Here is a 24172-nt window from a genome sequence, read left to right on the forward strand (position 1 = left end):
ATCAGCCTCATGACACCTTTCACAGTCCTGGGTGAAGAGCAACTTCAGGGGCTTCATGCAACAGTGCTGAGTCCCTGCCCCACCACGAACTAGCTGTGTGACACTGGATGTGCTTCTTAACATCTCTGAGCCTCAGTTCTCATTTTCATCTGCACTGAAGTCAGATTAATCCCCCGCCCATCCCACGTGGCATTGTGGGGGTTTATCTTCACCTCACTGCTATCTCCTGGTCCAGCTTTATCAGTTGGGAACGTAGCAATGGAAAACCCCACTGACAAGGCTTACGTTTTAGTGGGACACAGACAAAATTAAATGAGTAGTCCAATGGTGCCCCATGTGAGACAGAGACAGAAGTCACATAGGTAAATAAAGCTGGTCAGGGGAATGAGGCAGGAGAGGCTGCAGCTTTAAATGAGGTGCTCAGGAGGGAATCACGGAGGAGGTGACATCTGAGGAGTTGAAGCTGGACAGGCAGCCAGACAGGAGGGCATTCCTGATGGAGACAGCAGCCAGTGCAGAGGCCGTGGCAGACTGTGGGGCAGGGTCTGAGACCAGCAGAGAGAGCAGGGGTGAGGGGTGGCGAGTCCTGGGAAGATCAGAGGACTGGACGGCTGGACAGGGGTTTTGAAGAACCTCTAGCCTGAGGTGGAGACTGGGCAGGGATGATGGACAGCAGGGAGGCCCCTCGGAAACATCCAGCCGCAGAAGATGGACAGATGCTTGCCCTGTAGGTCTACAGAGCTTCTTTTGTTTGTTTCCATGTTTGGCCTCCTGGAAGGTTCCTGGATCACCAAGTGTCCTCCTGCGTTCCCAGGCTCATGGGCAGCTGGGCCTTGTGCTGGAATTAGATAGAAATGTGTGAGCCAAAGTCACGGCCAGGCTTCCTGGGTAGCTCAGCTGGTAAAGAATCCAGCTGCAACGCAGGAGACCCCGGTTCAATTCCTAGGTCCCAAAGTTTTCCTGAAGAAGGGATAGGCTACCCACTCCAATATTCTTGGGCTTCCCTGATGGCTCAGACAATAAAGAATCTGCCTGCAATGCAGGAGACCTGAGTCCAATCCTTGGGTTGGGAAGATCCCCTGGAGGAGGGCATGGCAACCCACTCCAGTATTCTTGCCTGGAGAATCCCCATGGACAGAGGAGCCTGGCAGGCCTACAGTCCATGGGTTCACAAGAGTCGGACATGACTGATTGACTAAGCATAGCACAGTGAGCCGAAGGGGTAGGCGTCACACGTGGGCCTGGCCTTTCAAAGCTTCCACAGTGCCCTCCACCCTCCCCCTGCAACTCTCCAGGGTCAGGCCAGGATGGGCAGCAGTCCCTCCTCCAGTGATGTGGAAGCAAGACAATGCAGGCATAAACTTCAGCCAGCATCTCTGACACAGAGCATGCAGGGTTCTCACCATCCAGCAAGGGAGGCAGATGCTGCCCTCTGCCCTCTGCAGGGTGCAGAGCAGTGGTCCCAAGTGGCCATGAGCTGGGCCAGGGGACCTGGTGCTGGGTGCATGCTCAGCGAGCCATGAGGAGCAGGCAGCCTCCCCGACCCACGATGTCTGACTTGCTCAGACATGATTTGTTATCCTGGCTATGGGTGATGTGAGGAAGGGCCATCAACTGTCCACTGAGAGATTTTCCTGCATTCTTCCTCTGTCTGGAGGCAGAGTGGGGACACAGGAATAATACGGCTAGGCTGTCCTCTTTCCTGAAATGAGAGCTTGGTGGCTATGGTGGGTGAGTGGCAACCCCAGAGATACATCCTCCTGGAATCTGTGAAGGGTCTCAAGATGGGATCCTCCTGGATTTAGGGTGTGGAGGGCTTCCTGGAGCCTGTTGGGCTACAGTCCATAGGATCGCAGAGCTGGACATGACTGAAGCGACGTAGCACAGCACAGCCCAACAGGGCTTCCCTGGCGGCTCAGTTGGTAAAGACTCTGTCTGCACCGCAGGTGACCCAGGTTTGATCCCTGGGTTGGGAAGATCCCCTGGAAAAGAAAACGACAACCCACTCCAGTATTCTTGCCTGGGAAATCCCATGGACAGATCAGCCTGGTGAGCTACAGTCCATGGGGGCGCAAGAGTTGGACACGACTTAGTGACTAAACCAAACTGCTGTAAATTTGACAATTTGACAGCTGGTGTCCTTACCAGAGAGAGGAGAAGGGAAGGCAAGACACAGACCCGGAGAGAAGGAGGCCATGAGGTGGGAGGGACGCGGCCACCGGAAGCTGGGAGAGGCAGGTGGGGTCCTCCGCTGTGGCCCCCGAGGGAGCAGGGCCTCTGGAGCTGTGGGAGCATAAGTGTCTGTTGTTCAAACCTGGTCTGTGGTCCTTATTTATGGTGGTCCCAGGAAATGTGGGTGGCCTCAAACTGGTGTCAGGCTCAGCTTTGCACACCTCTCCACAGGGGCCCCTGAGGTGGGCTCTGGATGCTCAAGCTGGAGCCCGGAGGCATCAGGCCACTCCTCACAGTCACTGTGAGTGAGAAATGGGCTTTGAGGAAGCTGGTGCCACTTAAACTGGGCATCAGGGAGAACTTCTAGGCTGAAGAAGGCCAAGCAAGTGGCCGAGTGAAACCCATGCTCAAGGCTGAGACACCCTATTATACTTGTCATCAAGACTTTAGCTTAAAGCACCCATGCCTGCCAAGTTACAGTGAAGGTTTGTCCCAAGAAAGCATTTTTAATGTAGATTGCAGCATTGTTTTGAATAGTGAAGGATCTATTGAAGGAGGAAGATTTAAATGTCTAATAACTGGGCAACAGGAAATGAATTAAAACTCATCCTCGCTGCGATCAGAAACTACAGCTCTTAGGTGTTTGGCTGAGTGGACAAATGTTTGTGAACTGGGATCAGGCCTGGTCATATCCCATGATCTCGTGTGACTGGCTTAACCTCTCTGATCCTCAGTATCTTCTTCTGTATGGTGGGGAGAATGTTGCCTGTGGTACCCGTCCTTCCTGGGTAATGGTGGGGGTGAGTGAGATGAAGTGAGTAAGGTGCTGAGCATGTGCCTGGCACCTCCAAAATGTCTAAATTAGAAGAGGCTTAGGGGTAACAGTCTGACTGAAGAGAGCTTGGGCCAAGTTGATCAGACTGATTTGTTCATGGTGACATCAACCGGGTGGATGGTACTAGCATCTTTCAGTGGGATGGGGTGGGATGTGATACGGTAGGATATTAGTCTGGGTTCTTCAGAGATGATAAGGACTTGGCCCACACAGTGATGGAGGCTGAGAAGCACAAGACCCACAGCGGGCAAGCTGGAGACATGCTCCTGGACACACTCAGAGTAATGTTGAACCAAATATCCGGGCACCATGCAGCGCATAAAGTTAACCATTACATGGGAGCAGGGTTTGGGGGAGAATGGATCCATTTCTGTATCGGAAATGGATCCCTGGGCTGGGGTCGCACCCATGTCCCTTACCTCCCCTACGTTGGCAGGCGGGTTCTTTACAATTAGGGCCACCTGGGAAGCCCCAGTACTGTATGTGTATGGCTGAGTCCCTTTGCTGTTCGCCTGAAACCATCACAACATTGTTAATCAGCTGTACCCCAATACAAAATGAAAAACTCCCCGCCAAAAAAGTTTAACCAGCACAGGCAGGATGGGATAGAATAGAATAGACTAACACAGCCCATGTCTAGTAAGGCTGAGTTTTGTTGAGGTGAAGCAGGACAAGAAGTAAGCAGGCATGAAAGGAGGTCATGATGGAGGTTGCCTCGGTGAGGGACTTTGGGCAGCCCTATTTGCAGAGGAAGCAGTTGTTTCTTTAGACTTTTCTTTAGACTGAGATTGTGTCTGGGGTGCTTGAAGCCATTGTTTGCATAGCAAGTGCACCGTTGGATTGAAGTTATCTGGAGTGGTTTGGGTGGCGTTTGCACAGGAAGCTGCTCTTTTAAAATTAGACTGTAGGTTGGTTTTTCCAGCTCAGAGGTGGTGGAGGCAGCTGCTGGTGCTAAGTGAGCCCTCTCGGGCCAGGCTCCTGGCCCGGAGCAAATGCTGAGTGGGGGCGAGGGCCACAGGAAAGGGATAATAATGAAGTGTCAGGGTGCCAGGAAAAATCCCTCCATTGTTGAGATGGTGGAATGTGCAAAAGAAATGAGATTCGGTAGGAAATCCAGAAGGGGAGGCAAGCCTGTGCCCAGGCTTTGGTGAACCTAGCCCAAGGCCTTAGCTTCTCGTTGGCCTCTTCCCCTGGAACAGCCCAGGCAGCCAGGCCTCCTCGTACTCTAGGGAGGGAAGACCTGTCCGAGGGACCGTGGGCGGGGGATGCAGGGAGGGAGGGATGGTGCCCTTGGCCCCTGGTCCTACTCCTTCCCGGTGGCTGTCGGGAAGGAGCCGGGCCACTACCCAGGGCGCTCGGGTGCCCCGCAGGTGTGGCAGTGTGGTGGCAGCATGGAGGTGCTGCCCTGCTCCCGCGTGGCCCACATCGAGCGCACCAAGAAGCCCTACAACAACGACATCGACTACTATGCCAAGCGCAACGCCCTGCGAGCAGCCGAGGTGTGGATGGACGGCTTCAAGTCCCACGTGTACATGGCCTGGAACATCCCCATGACCGTAAGCTGGCCAAGCTGGGCGGGGAGGGGCCGGGGGCAGGGGCAACACCTGGGGACGGCCTCAGGGTCATCCAAGGGCACAGCTGGACAGCTCCATCTCAGAAACATCGTTCCCTTCACCGAGGAGAGCCTGTTTCCAACAGCTGTGACGCTCGTTGGCAGCCCCCGACACCACCACAGGAGCTCCTTCACTAGATATTACGAGCCCCTGAGAGGGTGCAGCGGTGGCAGTGAGGAGAGGGCTCCCCCAGGGCAACCACAGCCCCTCCTGGGACGCACAAGCATCCCCCTTGCCCTGCGGAAGCCTCTCGTGTCAGTTCTGCAGGAGTCCACAGTGATACGATGACCCCATGCCTTGCACACACAAGTGTGCACAGCTGATGAGTGGCAGAGTAGGCATGTAACTTGGTCCTCCACAGGACCCTGTCATGAGGGTCTCAGGGCCTGGGGATGGCGGCTTCTCTCATGTGTGCTGTCTGCAGCCGGATCTACCCATCCTGCGGGGAGTGGAGGCAGGGGGCCCACGCCAGGGGTCTGCCTGCTGCTGCTGGCCAGAAGCAGGAGCTGGGTGTGAGCCAGAGGGTCCTAGCCAGTGCCTGGGGGGCAGGGCAGCCTGAGAAGGGGGCTTGGGCATATGTGTGTGTGTACATGTGCATGCATGTACATACAGGGGCATGTATATATGTGCTGAGGACAGGCTCTCCTTGTCCCCCAACCCCGACCAGCTGCAGAACCAGGCTTCACACACAGGCTGCTTCCTTGGACACAGGAGGATTTGAGTCTCTGGGGGTAGACTTGTCCTGGGAACAGGTTTTTTTTTTTTACATCCACCCACAGAAACAGCTGGATCTTCTATTAGGATCCACACACACATATAGGCTCACATGTATATGTGGATTTTTAGCTTAAAGATAGAGCTTCGTGTGTATAACAAAAAAGTTAAGAAGCAACAATTATCTTCATTATGTGCAAAATGTCCTAGTGTTTTAAACAACTTCACTGGAACCGTCTGAATTGAGTCAGACCACAGCCCAGCATCTGGTGATATCTCCCAGGCCCAGTCGCACCCAAGTCCAGAGTCTGCCCTTCTCCCGAGGCCCACAGGCAGTCCTTAGCTGGCATCAACGCTTGGGGACCTGGGCTTAGGGAGTGGGCTTCCTCCAACCCACCCACATCCCCCACCTGTCACTGAGTGCCAGGGCCTCCGAGACCACCCTGAGCTTCAGTGTTTGGCTACAAGGACTCAGAACTCAGGAGAGCTGTCACATGGGGGTTGGGGTTTGTTATGATGAAAGAACAGACAGTGCTGAATTCTCCCAGCAGCAGCACATGTAGGCTGTCACCAACCAGGGAAGGTCACTGGTCAGCGTCTAGAGTTTATGGGGCTCATGTGCACGTGGCTGATCTCCGTGTGCCGACTTGGTCTCAGGTCCCTGCAGAGGTCAAGCTAATGCCCACAGCAACCCCCACAAATCATCCTGTAGTACAGACCCTCTGGCCCAGCCCAGGTAAACAGCAGTGCTCAGGATGTTCTAAGTTACATCCCAGGTGAGTGTGCAGGGCATGACAAGCAAGCCAGGCCCACACATGCCGCCAGTGGCTGACTGAAGGCCAGGCCGGTCTCCAGCGGGACCTGCTGCAAACAGGCCAGAGACGGCAGGCCTTTGCCATCAGCCCTGCTGCCCTGGACCTTGCAGGGTCCTGGGAGGGCAGGAGGCCCCCAGACAAGGAAGCCTGAGGGCGGGGACGCTCCTGGAGGGGTGCCTGTGGGTCCCGCAGCTCCCCCCACCGGGTCGTGGCCTGGGTTGTCAGGGCTCCGCACACCCCAGCGCCTGCCCTGCCTCACTTCCGGCCTCGCAGAACCCGGGCGTAGACTTCGGGGACGTGTCCGAGCGGCTGGCCCTGCGCCAGAGGCTGAAGTGCCGCAGCTTCAAGTGGTACCTGGACAACGTATACCCGGAGATGAGGACGTACAACGACACCCTCACGTACGGAGAGGTACCGCCTCCGCAGATGGCTGGCACCCCGCACCCCGCCCCCCAGCTCCCTGGCCTGTCCCTCTGTGAACTTCCATGGACAGCAGCCGGCAGAGCACACAGGCGCACTCACACGCCAGTGTAAGAGCTGCATGGACGCACACGCATGCCTGCCTCCGTGGGTCACAAAGTAGATTCAGAGACACGTGTGTGTGTGTGTGTGTACATGTGCCGCATACATGTGCTTATACGTGCCCACATGCACATGCGTGGATCCATGCAATCGCATATACATGTGTAAGACTGCGGGCTTCCCTGGTAGCTTAGCTGGTAAATAATTCACCTGCAATGCAGGAGACCCCAGTTTGATTCCTGGGTTGGGAAGAGTCCCTGGAGAAAAGATAGGCTACCCATACCAATATTCTTGGGCTTCTCTGGAGACTCAGACGATAAAGAATCTGCCCGCAATGTGGAAGATCTGGGTTCGATCCCTGGGTTGGGAAGATCCCCTGGAGGAGGGCATGGCAACCCACTCCAGTATTCTTGCCTGGAGAATCCCCATGGACAGAGGAGCCTAGTGGGCTACATCCATGTGGTTGCAAAGAGCCGAACATGACTGAGCGACTAAGCAAGCATGCACGTCTAAGTGTACGCAGACACAAAAGTACACATTTGCACACAGTTTTGTTCGCATACATACATACAAAAAGCTACCCCATACATCTTCCCCTATGTACACAGACCCCATCCATCAAGCCTGCTCTGCATGTTACAAATACTGGTTGCCAAGACAAAATGACAGGTGAACATGAGCAGACACGTGCAAAGGCCTGCACATGGAGGTGGTCACACGCACCACCTTGCTTGTGTGCTGCCAATGCCTGCATGTTGAGAGCACAACAGAAGGACCCAGAGACTCACCAGGAGAGGCACCAGTTGTGGGAAGACCCTCCTGTCTACCCGGCCCCCACATGCATGGCCATACCCGCCTCTCCTTAAAGCCGGGAAGAGCGATGTGCTCCTGCCCTGATCTGTGCTGGGGGCAGACCTCCTTTCCCCTGTCTGTTACCCCCAGCAGGGCAGCCCGGCTTGCTCTAAGGGTGGAGCCAGAGTTGGGCAGAGTTGGAGCTGCAGGAGTTCCGAGGCTCAGAGCTGCACACAGGCATCTCTTGCATCTATCAGCCACGCAAGCCTCTAGGCAGGCCCAGACGGGGACTGTGGGAATAGAAACACCCACCCCTCACCAACCCTACCACTGTTAAGGGGAAGAGCTGGTCATACAGTCAAAGGCCTGAACTCGGGGAGGCCATTCACAGGAGCCAGACAGTCCTCAGCCAGCCCACTGGCCAGAGCGCCAGGCTCCCCTCCCTTGTCCCCTCTCATCCTGGGAGGACTACCCCTTCCTGAGACCACTGGCTCTGGGCAGGGGACAGGTGAGTAAAGCCCTTCTAGCCTCCTTTAGCCCTTTGTGATGGGGCTTCTCCTTTGGCTTCTGGTTGTAGGTGAGAAACAGCAAAGCCAGCGGCTACTGCTTAGACCAAGGAGCAGAGGATGATGACCGCGCCATCCTGTACCCCTGCCACGGGATGTCCTCCCAGGTAGGGAGGATGGTGATGTCTCTCAGGGACCACAGCCCAGACCACAGCCAGAAGTAGCACCCAGGGAACAGGGTCAGGCTGGCTGTTGTGTTCTGATGCCACAGTGGCTGAGTTCAGGCCCCAGATAAATTAAGAGCAAGAGCTCTGGTGCCAAAGAGGCCTTGAGCAAATCACCTACCATCCATGCCTCAGTTTCCCCATCCGTTGGACGGGATGATCATGGTACCTACTTCTCAGGCTGCTGTGTGGACTGAAGTGGAAAATGAGGGTAAAATAAACAGTGGCCACAGGGTAGACAAAACCCAGGAAGTATCACATTAACCACCAGTTCTTAGAGCTGAACACCTGCCAAACCATGCTGCAGCTCAGAGTCACCTGGAGGGCTTTAAAAACATCCATGCCAGTGTCCAGAACCCAGGCCAGTGGAGTTGGTGGGTACAGGTGTGCAGACTCCAGGTTGGTGGAATCAGTGGGTTCAGGGGTATGGGACAGCTTGTAGGAGAAATGCTTTTTCTCAATGGGTATTGAGTGTTCTTTAAAATTAACCCCCGAAATGACACTTGGCCCCCTCGAAGCTCTCTGAATCTGTGCTCTAGGACATCCACGGATGCTGACGTGTCCACGCAGCTGCCCAGGGGTGCTTTGCGGATGGGAGGGACCCCTGAGCCTATAATGACAACAGAGCACGCCTCTCCTCCTCCCATCCTGCCCCCTCCTCACAGGACCCCTGATGACATATGGCCCATCGAGATGCTAATGTGGCCTCCAGAAAGAAATCCACTTTGCTGGGCCCATCAGACATGGGAGGAGAGTCCTCTGGCCGGCATAGACCCTAAGTGAGGGGCCATGTCTTGTGGGGTGTCTTTGGACAGGCTCTGTTTGTCTGCCCCCTCGAGGGGAAGCAACACAAGGTGACAGGTGGACGTGGTCATTTCCCACTGAGCCCTGCTGTGGAGAGAAGCAGTGCAGGGCTGGCTTCAAGGTGTTTGGAGCAGGGACTCGCATGGTTGGGTGAGGGGTGGGTGTTCCAGCAACCCTGCTCAATTCCCCGGGGAAGCCTGCTTCACATGGGGACCCTGGGGCAGCCAGCAGAAGGGGCCTCGCTGCTGCCAGAAATGGAGTGGAGGTGGAGACAGGTGGATGGCAGAGGCCATCCCACGTGGCCGAGCCCCACGGAGAGATCTGATGGACCTGTGTCCACGGCAAGCCAGACACACCCACAGTAATTTCTCCTTTGCAAACACCTTCAGTCTGTTTGGTCTCCATGAAGCCTGTTAAAATATTAAGGGGGACAAGCTATGCCCCCAAACCCCAATCCCCAGCTGTGTTAGTGTCCTGGGGCCACCGTGATGAAGTACAGCCAACTGGGCACTGGTTTAAGTGACAAATGTTCATTATTCTGTCAGCTCTGAAGATCAGAAATCTGAAATTCAGGTATGAGCAGTGTTGTGCTCCCTCCCAGGCTCTAGGGACATTCCCCTCTGCCTCTGGTGGCCCTTGGAGTTCTTTTCTTGTGGCCACTTCCCTCCAATCTCTGCCTTCATTGGCACATGGGTTGTATGGCCTGTATCTTCATCTTCCCCCTCCTTTCTCCCGTGTCTATGTCTTCTCTCCTTATCAGGACACCAGTCATGTTGGATTAGGGCCACCTAACCCAGTATGGGGCTTCCCAGGTGGCTCAGGGGTAAAGAATCCACCTGCCAATGCAGCAGACCCAGGTTCGATCCCTGGGTCAGGAAGATCCCCTGGAGCAGGAAATGGCAACACAGTCCAGTATTCTTGCCTGGGAAATCCCATGGACAGAGGAGCCTGAAGGGCTATAGTACATGGGGTTGAAAAGAGTTGGACACCACCTAGCAACTAACCCACAACAAGCCCAGTGTGACCTCATCTTCCCTAGAGCGCTTCAGCAATGACCATGTTTCCAAATGAGGTCATAACCACAGGTACTGGGGGGTTAGGACTTCAACATGACTTTGAGGGGGCCACAGTTCAGCCTATAACAATTGTTCAGTCACTCAGTCATGTCCAACTCTTTTCGACCCCATGGATTGCAGCATGCCAGGCATCCCTGTCCTTCATCATCTCCCACAGCTTGCCCAACTCATGTCCAGCGAGTTGGTGATACCATCCAGCCATCTTGTCCTCTCTCGTCCCCTTCTCCTCTTGCGTTCAATGTGTCCCAGCATCAGGGTCTTTTCTAATGAGTCAGCTCTTTGCATCAGGTGGCCAAAATATTGGAGCTTCAGCTTCAGTGTCAGTCCTTCTAATGAATATTCAGGACTGGTCTCCTTTAGGATTGACTGGTTTGATCTCCTTGTAGTCCAAGGGACTCTCAAGAATCTTCTCCAGCACCACACTTCAAAAGCATCAATCCTTCAGCACTCAGCCTTCCTTATGGTCCACCTCTCACATCCATACATGACTACTGGTAAAACCATAGCTTCGACTAGATGACCCTTTGCCGGCAAAGTAGTGTCTCTGTTTTTCTTTTTTCTTTTTTAAATATTTATTTATTTGCCTGCATCAGGTCTTAGATGAGACTTGTGGGATCTAGTTCCATGACCAGGGATCAAACCCAGGCCCCCTGCATTGGGAGCTTGGAGTCTTAGCCACTGGACCATCAGGGAAGTCCCTCTCTCTGCTTTTCAATACGCTATCTGGGTTTGTCATAGCTTTTCTTTCACGGAGCAAGTGTCTTTTAATTTCATGGCTGCATTCACCATCTGCAGTGATTTTGGAACCCAAGAACAAAACAGTCTGTCACTGTTTCCATTCTTTCCCCATCTATTTGCCACGAAGTGATGGGACTGAAGCCATGATCTTCATTTTTTTAATGTTGAGTTTAAGCCAGCTTTTTCATTCTCCTCTTTCACTTTCATCAAGAGGTTCTTTAGTTCCTCTTTGCTTTCTGTCATAAAGGTGGTGTCATCTGCATATCTGAGGTTATTGTATTTCTCCTGGAAAACTTGATTCCAGCTTGTGCTTCATCCAGCTTGGCATTTTGCATGAGGTACTCTGCATATAAGTTAAATAAGCAGGATGACAATATACAGCCTATAACAATGACCATAAAGAAATCCAGTCTTGGACCAAAATCTTCACACCTGCAGATGGTTAGTCAACAGTCTTCAGCTAGTGGACACAGACAAAGGCATGGACCCTTCATGGTAAGGCCCAGCCCTCTGTCCTCTGTCCACCGTACTGGTTTGACCAGTGTGCCTGAGAAGGACATAGGGCAGGTGTGTCCACCTCCACATGCGCACGGGACCCCTCCCAGGCTGGACTCGATAGCCTGGGGGTCATTTAAAGGCCCTTCCTTTAACTCGTAAGGTTTTATTCTGATAATTTTCAAACATCCTGAAACGTAGAAAAGTCTTAAGATGACCAACCACATACTCATGGGATCAGCAAACAGCAGCCTGCCAGTCAAAGAACGGTTTTTAGCTTTTTAAAGGTTTATGGAGGGAAAAGAAGAAAAAGAACATGCGACAGTGTCCACAGAGCACGCTTGCTTGCTCCCTGCCCTTCACAGACACGGTTTTCCACCCCTGATCCAGATGCGATGGTGTTCAGACTGGGCTGTGTTTGTATCATCTACTTTATCTGAGTCACTTTAAAGCACATTGCAGATGCTGAATCTTTTCACCTCTGCATACGTCAGGTGAGTGCTCAGTCACTCAGGTGTGTCCGATTCTTTGCAGTCCTGTGGACTGTCACCCACCAGGCTCCTCTGTCCGTGGGATTTTCCAGGCAAGAATACTGGAGTGGGTTGCTATTTCCTCCTCCAGGGGAATCTTCCTGATCCAGGGATCGAATCCATGTCTCCTGCGTCTCATGCACTGAGCCACCTGGGAAGCCCTTCTTCTCTTCTGAATCTACCCGTTTAGCAGCTAATATCCTGCCCATTTTCATACAGTTTCTTTACTACTCTCCTTCCTGGAATAACATATCTTTCTGCTCCCTATTTTCCCTTTGACTTTATTTCTTCAGTGCTTTGTTTTGTTATATTGCAGGGTTTGTTTTTCGTTGTTGTTTGTTTTTGTAAGTTGCCTTCATCCCTCTGTGGACCAAGACAAGTGCCTGTGAACCTTTTGCTGTCCTGGGCTGGACTCTGAGCTTTTGGACTCCTGTCTGGTGACTTCAGTCACATTAGACCCAGCACCATATTGAGCACACAGTAGGTGCCTAATTCTTGCCTGACTGGCAGTTTGATAAACATCACTAAACCCACTCCCAGCCAGTGCTCAATGACTGGCCCATTCACGCACAAGTCTGGATTATTGAAATCCTCTCCCTCATCCCTTCTACTGGGGCATTGTAACCCACCAGCTCTCAGGAGAGCCCAAGTAGTCTGAGGGTGAGATCCCAGAGTTGATGCTTCCTGAGGATGCATCTCTAAAAAGTATGTGGCTTCCCCACAAGCCAGCAGCGATGCCCTACAGTCACCCATGCCCTTCTCAGCCCGGTTTGCTCCCCCAGCTGGGCGTCTGCGGCAGGGCCAGGGGAGCCGCTGGCCAGAGGCACAGGAGTGGAGACTCCTTAGTGCAGAGTAGCCTCCTGACCAGACCCTCCGGCTGTCAAATCCTCCATGGGCACAGGGGGCTCCATCAGCTTCACCCCCGCTCCTGGCCCTCCTGAGCACTGACCATACTCGGCTCCGCTGAGTCCTTACCTGCAAGGCTGAAGCTACAGGCCGCCCACTTGGAGCTCGTGCTGGACATTTCATGGGCTTCAGGTCCTAGATTCAAACCTCTTCAGGGTCAGAAAGTTAACAGAGAAGTGGCATGAGCGTATCTGTGATCACCTGTCCCCAGACAAAATGACCTGAAAGGACCACTTTGGCCATAAATCTGCAGGAGGGCCAGTAATCTGCACAGCATCGCCCCGGGAACCTGGCAGGCTGGCGGGGGCCCCCTCTGAGCTGCGGTCGGCTGGCTGCTCTGGGGTCTCGGGCCCTCCCCAAGTAGACTCCACCCCCACCCTTCCGGGCTGAGCAGCCATCCCATCAGCAGGGTACATGGAGATGCGGGAGGTGTCCTGAGTGTTGACACCTTGCCCAGAGTTAGTGGCACCATTTCTGCGATGTTCACACACCCCTCCGCCCCCGACCCCTCTCAGGAGGACTTGGGAGAAAGCGTGGGCTTCACGCTTGACGGGGGTGTCAGAGTCGCCGGGCCATGTGAAGGTGCCGGGGAGGTGGTGTTCTATCAGATTGTCCTGGAAAATACAGCGGTGTGTTTGCGCGTGTATATGTGTGCCCACACACTCTTATGTGAAAGCAATCAAGAGAAAGGCGAGGAGGGAAGCCCAGTGACTTCTGTGTGCTCGGCGCGCTCTGCGTGCGGTGCCCTAGGGTCCTCACGGTAGCCCTGACAGGCAGGCACTGTCATTATCTGCTCACACATGAGGAAACCGAGGCACAGAGAGGTGACGTGACTTGCCCAAAGCCACACAGCCCAGGCGCGGAGGAATCTGGAGCACTGGTTTCCTCATTAGCACACAGATGTTGCTTACCTGGTGTTTGGCAAAAAACGTGACCTGGGATCGTAAACTTGGGGCTGCTTGTGGTTCAAGGGGAGACGGGTGGCCTTCGCAACAGTGGAACCCTCTTCCTCCGAGGCTGAAGGGCAGGCCCCACGGAGGGTGGGGTCTGCACGGAGCTCAGGGGAAGAGGTCCGAGGCGCTCCTCCTGGGGGGATTAGCAGAAGGAACGGGGCTGGGGGCGTGGGGCCACCAGACATGGTCTCCCCTGCATCCCGGGGCTCAGGGCTCTCCTTGGAGGGCCAGCCCTTCCCCAGGAAGGTTGGCCCTGGTGACTGGGCTAACCCCGCCCACCACGCTCCGCCCACAATGCCCCGCCCACCCCCTTCAGGGCCTGGGGCCCAGCCCTGCGCAGGGCCCCCTTGTGCCCATGCACCCCTCTCTCATGGCCTCTCCCCAGTTGGTGCGGTACAGCGCCGAGGGCCTGCTGCAGCTGGGCCCCCTGGGCTCCACCGCTTTCCTGCCTGACTCCAAGTGCCTGGTGGATGACGGCAGGGGCCGCACGCCCGCCCTGAAGAAGTGCGAAGATGTGGCCCGGCCCGCGCAAAGGCTGTGGGACTTCACCCAGGTCAGCAGGCCGCTGGGACCCCTGGGTCTCTGGGCCAGCCCGTGGGGAGAGCTGAGGGCAGTGGGGGCCGAACTTAAAGGCCCAGGGGGCTGGATCAGCTGTTCCCACATGAACCCCCTCCACAGACGTTAGGGGATCTGCTGGCAGTCGCGGTCAGGGAAGGGCTGGGCTGGTCCCAGCGCCCTGCCTGCCTCCTCAGGACTCGCTGCCCCACACTGCCTACTCCTCCAGCTTCCTGGAGGGGTGAGGGGGAAGGGTTTCGGCAGAAGGGGTGGGTTCTGAGTGCCCCAGCTGCTGATTGAGTGGGACTGAACTGGACTTGCCCAGAGATTTGTTGAGGGCAAGTGTGCTAAGTTGCTTTAGTCCTGTCGACTCTTTGCGACCCCATGGATTGTAGCCTGCCAGACTCCCCTATCCATGGGATTCTCCAGGCAAGAATACTGGAGTGAGTTGCCTGGCCCTCCTCCAGGGGATCTTCCCAACCCAGAGATCGAACCTGCTCCTAATTCTCTTAAATCTCCTGCATTGCCAGGTGGATTTGTTACCGCTACTTCTACCTGGGAAGCCCCAGAGATTTGTTGAGATTGACCCAACTCCTCCCAAGCAGGAGACCCTGGGACAGACATGTGCACAGTGCTCTCTGGGGGCTCCCGTTACAGCAGGAATGAGCTGTCACTGTGTCACGTAGAGTCAGTGAAATCAGGGTCCCCAGGAGGCTGGGTTTGGGGCCAGGACGCTGAGGTCCACAGTGCATGGAAAGGACCTCTGGAGAACAGAGAACAGAATACGAGCCTGGGATCCTCAGGTTTAGGCCAGAGCCCTTGATGTTGGAAGGACCAGAGGGCCTGCAGAGGTGGCCAATGGGCAAATCGGACCTGCCAGGGGTCAGGGGGGCATATTGGGGGGAACACCCATCTCAAGGGCCCTGGAGTCCATTGTTTTGATCATTCCTGGGACCCCAGGAGAAGAGAGGTGGCTGTTGGGAGGCAGTGTTGGAGGGCAGATGGTCAGTGGGGACAGAGGGATGGGAGACAAGAGGGCTGGAAAGAGGCAGGACCTGACCCTCAGGTGGCCTTGGCATCACCCCCACTTCCAGGAAGCTCTCGGGATGGGACCCATGGGCTCACTGGGTCTCCCTCCCTCGCAGGGCGGCCCCATTGTGAGCAGAGACACAGGCCGGTGCCTGGAGGTGGAGATGTCCAAGGATGCCAACTTCGGGCTCCGCCTGGTGGTGCAGAGGTGCTCAGGACAGAAATGGACCATCAGAAACTGGATCAAGCCAGGGCGGCACTGACCCCCAGCCTCACCCTGAGCCCCCACCCCAATGAAGAGTCCGAGGACCTGGGGCAGGTGTGAAGCCCTCCCACTCAACCCACCACTCGAACCCAGAGGGCCTTGGTCGTGCCTGCACCACCTTGGGTACTGACTTCTCCGTGGCTGCTGGCGGGCCCTGTCACCTGAGACCTAGGGACCTCCCTGTGCTCTGCAGGCCGATGCCAGGACCAGCCCCCCTCCAGGAGCACGGACCTCCCTCAGCTGGCGGCTCTGCCTGAGCGCATCAGCTGACAGCCAACTCCAGCTCCAGATCACGTGCCTTTTCTACGGTATTCCTGTCCAGCCGCCCACGGCCACTTCTTCTGCATGTGCTGAGCCCCTGTCCATCCCCCAGGCAGAAATAGCCCCCTGTGAACTCTGAGCTCCCAATGTCTCCAGCCCTGGGTGGGGCTGCCCCTGTGACTATCTCCACCTAAACCCTGGCTGGTGAGGGGAGCGGGGCAGCACTAGCTGCGGTGACATCAAAGACAACCCCGAGGGCAGCGCTGGGTGAGGAGGCGGCTGTGATTAAACATACACACCTGATGTCTCGTCCACAGGAGCTAGCCAGCAGTCCAGGGAGGGATCCCTGTTCTAGCGGCTAACCCAGGGTCAGGCGCCTTCTCGTGTTACTCTAAGGCAAGGGTCAGCAAATGATAACCCTTGGCCCCTTGCCTATTTTTATAAATAAAGTTTTATTGGCACACGGCCACACCCCTCTGTTCATGTATTGTCCACGGCGGCTTTCATGCTCCAGGACCAGAGCTGAGAAGCAGCACACCCCCCACCAGGGCTGTCCTAAGACCTCCAAGACGCCCACTTGGGCAAGAGGATGCTTCATGATTGCATTTAGAATTGCAGGACACTGGGAGGGAAACTGGAGAAAAAGTTCTGGCTGTCTCTTTGCCCCACCAGGCCCAGTGCCAAGCAACAGTCCAATCCTAGCTGCTAACCTCCTTCCTGATGATGGGCATATTCAGCTGTGGCATCAGTGAAGGGCCCCAGGGCAGGCGGGGCTCACCCAGCCGTGGAAATGAACAGCAGATGAGATGCCAAGCTGCTGAAAGCCAACCAACTGTCTCCTCCCACACAGAGGGTCTCCTGGGGATGGAAGCTGGGGGCACCATCAGTGGCTTCCTAGTTTCTCCCCATTTTTTTCTTTTGTTTTTATTTATTCGTTTATTTTTGGCCATGCTGGGTCTTCACTGCTACATGAGCTTTTCTCTAGTTGCAGCGAGCAGGGGTTACTCTCTAGCTGTGGTGTGCCGGCTTCTTACTGCGGTGGCTTCTCTTGTTGCAGAGCATGGGCTCTAGAGGGCTTAGTTGCTCTGTGATGCATGGGGCTTAGTTGCTCCATGGCGTGTGGGATCTTCCTGGACCAGGGATCGAACCTGTGTCTCCTACATTAGCCTGCAGATTCTTTACCGTTGAGCCACCATGGAAGCCCTCCTCCCCGTTCTTAGAGAGTAACCTGGAAGGCAGGGTGGCAGGGGTTCCAAACAACAGGGCTTTAAGCTGGGGGGAACTTGAAGATCTCTGTTCTCACCTGGCTGTAGCCAGGTAGTCTGTCTTCCCAGAAGTGGGAGAGTGGCCCCTCCCCCTTGCCTCCTGGGTTCCCCCATCTTGCTCCCTGCCTCCCAGCACTGCCTCTTCCCAGGAGAGGAAAAGTCACTTCCGCTAGTGCCAGGGATCTCATATCCTGTTGGTGAGGGGGGCAGTTTTTCCCAAAAATGAGCTTCCAAAAGAGATGAAAGCAGAAGTGTTACTGAAGCAAACTTGGGTCCACTCACCCACACACACAGTGACGCCAGTGTACCAACCGGGGTTTGTGGCGAAGGAAAGTGCAGGCGCCAAGCAAGGAGTCTGGGAAGTTCGTGCTCAAAAGATGCAAACTCCCAATGGTTTTCAGAGCAAGATTCTTAGAGATGGCGTGTGGGAGGGGGGTTGTGGGGTATGTGATGAGCTGGTGGACATTCTTCTGGTTGGTTGGTGGTGAGGTAATGCCGTTAACTTCTCCCACCTAGTGGGGGTTTCAGTATCTGCAAAATAGCTCAAAGGGAACTTCCCTGGTAGTCTAGTGATTAAATCCACTGTCAAATGCAGAGAAAGAGGGTCTGATGCCTGTCTGGGGAACTAAGCCCGTGGACCGTAGCTACTGAGCCCGTGTGCCACAACTAGAGAAAAGATCCCACATGGTTGAGAAAACAAAACATTAAAAAAAAAAAAAAAAAGACAGAAACAATACTGTAACAAACTGAATAAAGATTTCAAAACAAAACAGTCACTGGCCAAGGACTGGTCTTCAATAATTCAGAAGATTCTGGCAAGTGAAGTTACAGCAGTGTAACAGTGTAGCAGCCATTAGCATGCCAAATGTATTGCCTATGCTTTAAAATAGAAAACATCACAGGCTCAAACTTATAAACCTCGCTCATGTTACAATTCATTAGGCAAATTGACAGTCCCGTCAAAGCTGGGTGGTTTGCAGCCCACACAGGATCCCACAGAAGCCTGACACCTGGAAAATTGCCTCTCAGCGTCTTGACAAACCTCTCATCCTCTTGGGAGGCGGGGAGTTCCCGTGTTTTGAAAGCCTGCTCTTTCTGTCAGGGTCCTGCCTGCCACCAGGACACATGAGGACAAAGGCATTGACTGGGCGGGCAGTAGCTGGGTCCACGGGCAGCGGGACTAAATCAGGTCAGCCCACAACTGCCCAGTGCCGTCCATGCTCTCATGCCAAGAGGCTGCCGGCTATCAGAACCAAGATGGAATCTAGCATCCTTCTTCCTAACACACGACCAGGCAGCACTCTTGTTTCTGTCGCCTCCAGTCCTTACCGGCCTCCTGAGCACATGAATCCCTCATGAGGTTGGCCCTTTTCCAGAAAAACTGCCATAGAATCCAGGGGGTAACTCCATGCTAAGAGCCCCCGCCCAAAGTCAGTTGGGAAGAGAGTTGAAGATGGACCATGATTCCCATGCTGCCATGTGGGGCCAGCCATGTGGTGGAGCCGCTGGGAACGGTCCCTGCAGTTTTGTGGTCGACACTTGGTCACAGCTGGTGGGACGTCCCTGCCAGTCGAGACTCTGCCTGCACTCCAGGCATACGCTTGTCTGGGGCCAAGTTCACAGAGCTTTCTAATTCATGGCGACATGCACTTTCATCATCCCCCTCTGTAATCCTGGGTTCAGAATAGCCACTAATGTCATCCATGGACTGTAGTGAAGCCAACCCAGCCCCCTTAAACCCTCTACCCCTTTTAACCACTGGTCCGTAGTTGAGATCACCTCAATGGTTACCAGCATGCATCGCGTCTGTCAAACAAAGGGAATTCAACACAAGGAGTTGATCACACAAGTTACAAAAGGGCTGAGGCATCTCAGGGACTCATCTTCCATGGGCTGAAGGGACCCAACAGAGGGCAGTGTTACTGGAGCCAGGAGTCGGGGCCCCTTGTGAGGACTGGGACTCCAGAAAGAGGGATGGGAGAGACACGGCACTTCCAGAAATGCTCCTGAAACCAGAGCTGGGGATGGAAGCACCCTGGTTTCTCTCTACCCTCCAATTCTCCAACGTTTCCTTTTGGCTGAAACTATCTGGAGCTGAAGGACAAGAAATCATGGGATACAGAACTCTCCGTGCAGCAGAGCGGGGACGTAGGGGCGGGGTGGGGGTCCGAGCACAGACTCGAAGGTGGTGGCCACAGGTCATCTCAACGGGACAGGATTCCTGACTCTGACAAGTTCAAGCTGGGCCAGAGGGTTGCCCTTCTTTCCAGAGGGCCCAGAACACCTCCCTCCCCATCACAGGACCAGGACTGGGCACCAGAGGCTCACGGAACAGCACCCTTGATGACATCAGGCGTGCTTTATCCCCTCCAGCTTCACCTGAAACTGGACTGCTGTAGCTGGCAAGAGTCAATGCTGAAATTCTCAGAAATTTTGTGCACCAATTGGGAAACGTTGTCCAGTCGCTAAGTCGTGTCCGACTCTGCGAGACCATGGACTGCAGCACATCAGGTTTCTGCGTCCTTCACTATCTCCTAGAGTTTGCTCACATTCACGTCCATTAAGTCGGTGATGCTATCTAACCATCTCATTCTCTGCCAACCCCTTCTCCTCCTGTCTGCAATCTTTCCCAACATCAGGGTCTTTTCCAATGAGTGGGCTCTTCGCATCAGGTAGCCAGAGTATTGGAGCTTCAGCATCAGTCCTTCCAATGAATATTCAGGGCTGATTTTCTTTAGGACTCACTGGTTGGATCTCCTTGGAGTCCAAACATGGCTGTTACTAAAAATAAACTATTTACAACTCAATCAATTATAATAAAAGCAAAGGCAATAAATACTCAAAACTCAGCCCTTCCTAGTGATTTACTCTATTTTATTATACTCTGTGCTTCTCAGATTATTGTGTCTACAAATCTGTGTGGTGCGGACGGTGGGGGGCTACCTCTTTTCAACTCCACGCTCCCAGAGGGCAGGTTGGTAGCTGGAAATAGCCCCTGGTGGGGGATATTTGTAAATGGAAATTGGCCAGGCTGCAAACTAGGTCAGGTGTCACAGGGCCTGCAGGCAGGCTCTGCCCAGCACACCCTTGCTGTGTTCTCACTGGAGCCCTGATGAGTCTTCTCGGCCTCATGACCAGGACTAGGACAGACACGTGGAACAAAGAGGGCCTACTGCTGTGTGACTTCCCACCCTGTCCGCTTGGGAAAGTGCTGGTGCCTATTCTCAGAAGACGGAAGAGGGGGAGGGAGGAGCAAGGGAGGGAGCAAGGGAGGGAGCAATATGTCTAAAATGCCCAATTTTAATCACTCTTGGTTCTTTTCTGTTTTAACAGCCAATGTGTTATTTGTTTGTTTATTTGCGGTTGCAGTGGGTCTTTGTTGCGGCACCAGGGCTCTTTGTTGGTGCGAGTGGGCTTTCTCTAGTTGCGGCCAGAGGGGGCTTCTCCTCACCGTTGTGCTCAGGCTTCTCACTGTGGTGGCCTCCCTGGTAGCAGAGCGCCAGCTCTAGGCACATGGGCTTCAGTAGTTGAGGCACGAGGGCTTAGTTGCCCTGTGGCCTGTGGAATCTTCCCGGACCAGGGATTGAACCTGTGTTCCCCGCATTGGCAGGCAGGTTCTTAACCACTGGACCTCCAGGGAAGTCCCAACCCACTTAATTCTTGAAATGACCCCAAGTAGCCCTGAGAACATCTGTGCCCATTTCTCAGATGGGACAACAGAGGCCCAAGGCGTGAAGTGGCCTGGCACAAGTACACACTTTGCTGAAGCAGGTGGTGGTCACACTGAGACCTGCTGACTCCAAGCCTCTGCTTTTTCCACTCTGCCCAGCTGCCTAGTGGATTTTTTTTTTCTTTTTAAACAACAGTCTTGTTTTAAATGGCAAAGATGCAACAAACAGCATTTAATAAAACCTAATAACAGGCCCACTTCTTTCATTAATTCAATTATTAATTGGCTCTGCAGCAAATTCAGAAAAATCCACATCATCTGTTTAAAACAGTTCATTTGTAACCCAACCTAATAAACGGGTTTCTGGGAAAGACTATTAATAAGCAGATGCTTCTGGTGGAAAACAGTGAACGTGCAGGGTTTCCCCCCCCCCCACTTTCCTCTGCCCTTGATAGAGATGATGTGTACCAGAATTTAATTTTGTCTAATAAAAATATTCATCACTCCTATGAATCTTCATTATGGCTCAGACTGAGTGAGTGACCCTGAGGGAGAGGACTGCAGTGGGATTGGCCCCAGGGGTTGGGGTCCCCAGAAGAGAGGCAGGGGAGCAGGCAGCCCGCAACGCCTGGGAGTAGGTGGGAACAGCAGCCCCCAGGGGGCAGGGATGCAGGCCTGGCAAGGACTGGCCAGGGACCCAGCAGACACAAGGGATGGAGACCCATCTGAAAACCCAAGAGAAGCATCTTGTCCTTGTTCATGAGCAAAATCTAGCTAAGAGGGAAGCAACGTTGACAAATAAACACAGGGGTGGTTCTGGGGTCTGTGGGACCTTTGGGAATCAACCCTGTGTCCTAAGGAGGGAATGCCAGGAGCAGACACACCTGGATTCTATTTGCTGTGTGATTTTGGTCAATTCTTTCCCTGTCTGAACCTGAAAAGGAAAAGTAATACCTGCGCCCAACTTTGCCCTGAGGATTAGGAAAAAAAACAAATAACTCTTATCCATGGCAGTTTTGATTTTTTATTTGCTTCTTATTCTTGTCTGTATGTATTTGTTTTTCTGCCAAGAAATGTGTCTGCTGTGAACAATAATCTACTCTTTCATTCATTAAGGTATTCAACACCTTCTGCACTCTGGGCACTGTCCCTGGTGCTGAGGACTCTGCAGGGAATGGAACAGAATAAAATCCTGCCCTGCCATGGAGCTGGGCCTCACCTTCACAGAGCCAGTAAAATGATGATAAGCAGTAGACAAAGTGCCTGTTGGAAGCTGGTAGGTGCTGAGAAAAAAATAAAGCACAACAGAAGAGGGCGAGGCTGGGGTGACTTCGTTAAGGAGTCACTGGGGGAAACCTCATGGAGAAAAGAACAGATGGGACCGTCTGTGCAAAGGTCCTGGGGCAGGAGCAGCCAGAAGGAGCGTGCCATGGGGTGGGGCAGGTATAGAGAGGAGTGGAAGCAGTCAGAGAGGGCAGCCCTGTAGATCCTTGGGGACTGCCTCCAGGTGGGATATGGGGCCATCTGGGGTCGGGCAGAGCAACATCACTGTCTGTAGTGGCAGGGACCACCAGGATTGGACATGGCAGTGAAAGAGAAGAAGGGAACTCTTTCGATTCAGGCATCCGGGCTTAGACGCGATGGTGGTGGTGGTGGTTTAGTCGCTAAGTTGTGTCCAACTCTTTGTGATCCCATGGACTGCAGCCCGCCAGGCTCCTCTGTTCCTGAGATTTTCCAGGCAGGAATACTGGAGTGGGTTGCCATTTCCTCCTCCAGGGGATCTTCCCGACCCAAGTATCAAGCCAAGGTCTCCTGTATTCCAGGCAGATTCTTTGCCATCTGAGCCACCAGAGAAGCCCTAGAAGGGATGGAGTTGCTGTCAACCAAGATGGGGGTCTGGGGACAGTGAAGGTGGGGGAAGGTTCACTGAAGATACCAATGGAGTCTGGGGTTGGGGGAGAGGTCTGGGCTGGGATCGGGGATGTCTCAAGATGTCAGACTGGGTGATAGCACTGAGGAGTGAGTGTTGCCAGGAAGAGAAACCAGGAAGGGTTCATGGGTAAAGGTCTTAGAGACAAGGAGGCCCTGGGGAAGGAGAACAAGTTTGCTGGGGCTGCCAGATGAAGTGCTATAGAGGGGGTGCCTTCAGCAACAGATAGATATGTCTCCCAGCTCTGCAGCCAGAATTCCAGGATAGAGATGCCGGCAGGGTTGGCTCCTCCTGAGGCCGTGCAAGAGGGTCTATCCTTGCCCCTACCCCAGGTCCTGGTGGTCCACGGGCAGCACCCTTCTGTCTGTCGAAGCATTAGCCCATCTCTGCCTCCGCTGCACGTGGCCTTCTCCCTGTGTGAGCGTCTGGGTCCAAATCTCCGCTTTCATAAGGACATCAGTCCTGTTGGATCAGGGCCCACATTAATGATCTCCCTTTAACCTAATCCCCTCTGTAAAGACCTCATCTCCAAGTAAGTTCTTGGAGGTCCTGAGGTCCTTGGGGTTAGGGCTTCAACGGGTGTTTTTCAAGGAGGGTGCAGTTCCACCCACAGCAGGACAGCACCAGGTACCAGTGAAGAAATCACTTCATGGGCCTCCCTGGCGGTCCAGTGGTTAAGAATCCGCTTGCCAATGCAGGGGACACAGGATCGATTCTAAGCCCATATACCACAACTTACTGAAGCCCTTGCACCTAGATCAACAAAAGAAGCCGCCGCGATGAGAAGCCCATGCACCCCAACTAGAGAATAGCCCCTACTCATCACTACTAGAGAAAAGCCCTCGAGCAGCAGTGAAGATCCAGTACAGCCAAAAATAAGTAAATAAATAAATAAGTAAATGTGAAAAAGGAAATATATTATGGGGGAGAAACTGTGTGCCCGAGGATGGACCAAGAGGAAAGCTGAAACGACCATCAGATAGACAGTTAGAGTTGTATAAAGCACTGCCCGCCAATGTGTGGAGATAAGCACAGCACAGTCGTTAATAGTCCTCATGCAGCCCGGAGGGAGGGACTGGCCTGAAAGGGGAAACGGGGTGAGGGGGCCCCAGCACCCACCCTTTGCTTGGGTCCCTGAGGTCCTCAGCCCAACTGCAGACATGGAGAGGGGCCAGCACTGTGGTCTCACCCTCCAGGGCGTTCTCTCGAGGGTAGACCTTGTCCTCAAGTACCCTCACTAAGAGTCAGCAGGGTGCCACCTGACGTCCCCACGGGGCCTCCCTTCCTGCTCACAGGGGCCTCAGTTTTATTTAATACTTATCCAAGTTCCCTAAACATGATTGAACAGGGAGTCTGGCAATTCGTGTGGTTGGTCCCCCACACGTCCACCGCCCCCCAAAGCCTCTGCCAAGATGCACTTCCAATGATGACTAGAGGGAAATTCCATCCGCCTGAGCCATTTATTCATGTATTCACTCGCTCACTTATTCAGTGAATGTGTT

The 24172-nt window shown here is 54.0% G+C and overlaps 1 protein-coding gene across 1 annotated transcript in view; it reads left to right on the forward strand.

Moving 5' to 3' along the window:
- The window catches only part of GALNT9 (polypeptide N-acetylgalactosaminyltransferase 9), a 124165-nt gene extending 104246 nt beyond the window's left edge, over window positions 1-19919 (forward strand). Inside the window, exons 7-11 of the mRNA XM_027956382.3 lie at window positions 4378-4563; window positions 6423-6560; window positions 8041-8136; window positions 14081-14248; window positions 15396-19919. Coding sequence (XP_027812183.1) covers window positions 4378-4563; window positions 6423-6560; window positions 8041-8136; window positions 14081-14248; window positions 15396-15542 — 735 coding nt within the window. The 3' untranslated portion in view covers window positions 15543-19919. The remainder of the gene's footprint in view (window positions 1-4377; window positions 4564-6422; window positions 6561-8040; window positions 8137-14080; window positions 14249-15395) is intronic.
- The last annotated feature ends 4253 nt before the right edge of the window (window positions 19920-24172 follow it).

The sequence above is a fragment of the Ovis aries genome, chromosome 17 (assembly GCF_016772045.2).
Source record: "Ovis aries strain OAR_USU_Benz2616 breed Rambouillet chromosome 17, ARS-UI_Ramb_v3.0, whole genome shotgun sequence".
In the NCBI taxonomy this organism is placed as follows: domain Eukaryota; kingdom Metazoa; phylum Chordata; class Mammalia; order Artiodactyla; family Bovidae; genus Ovis; species Ovis aries.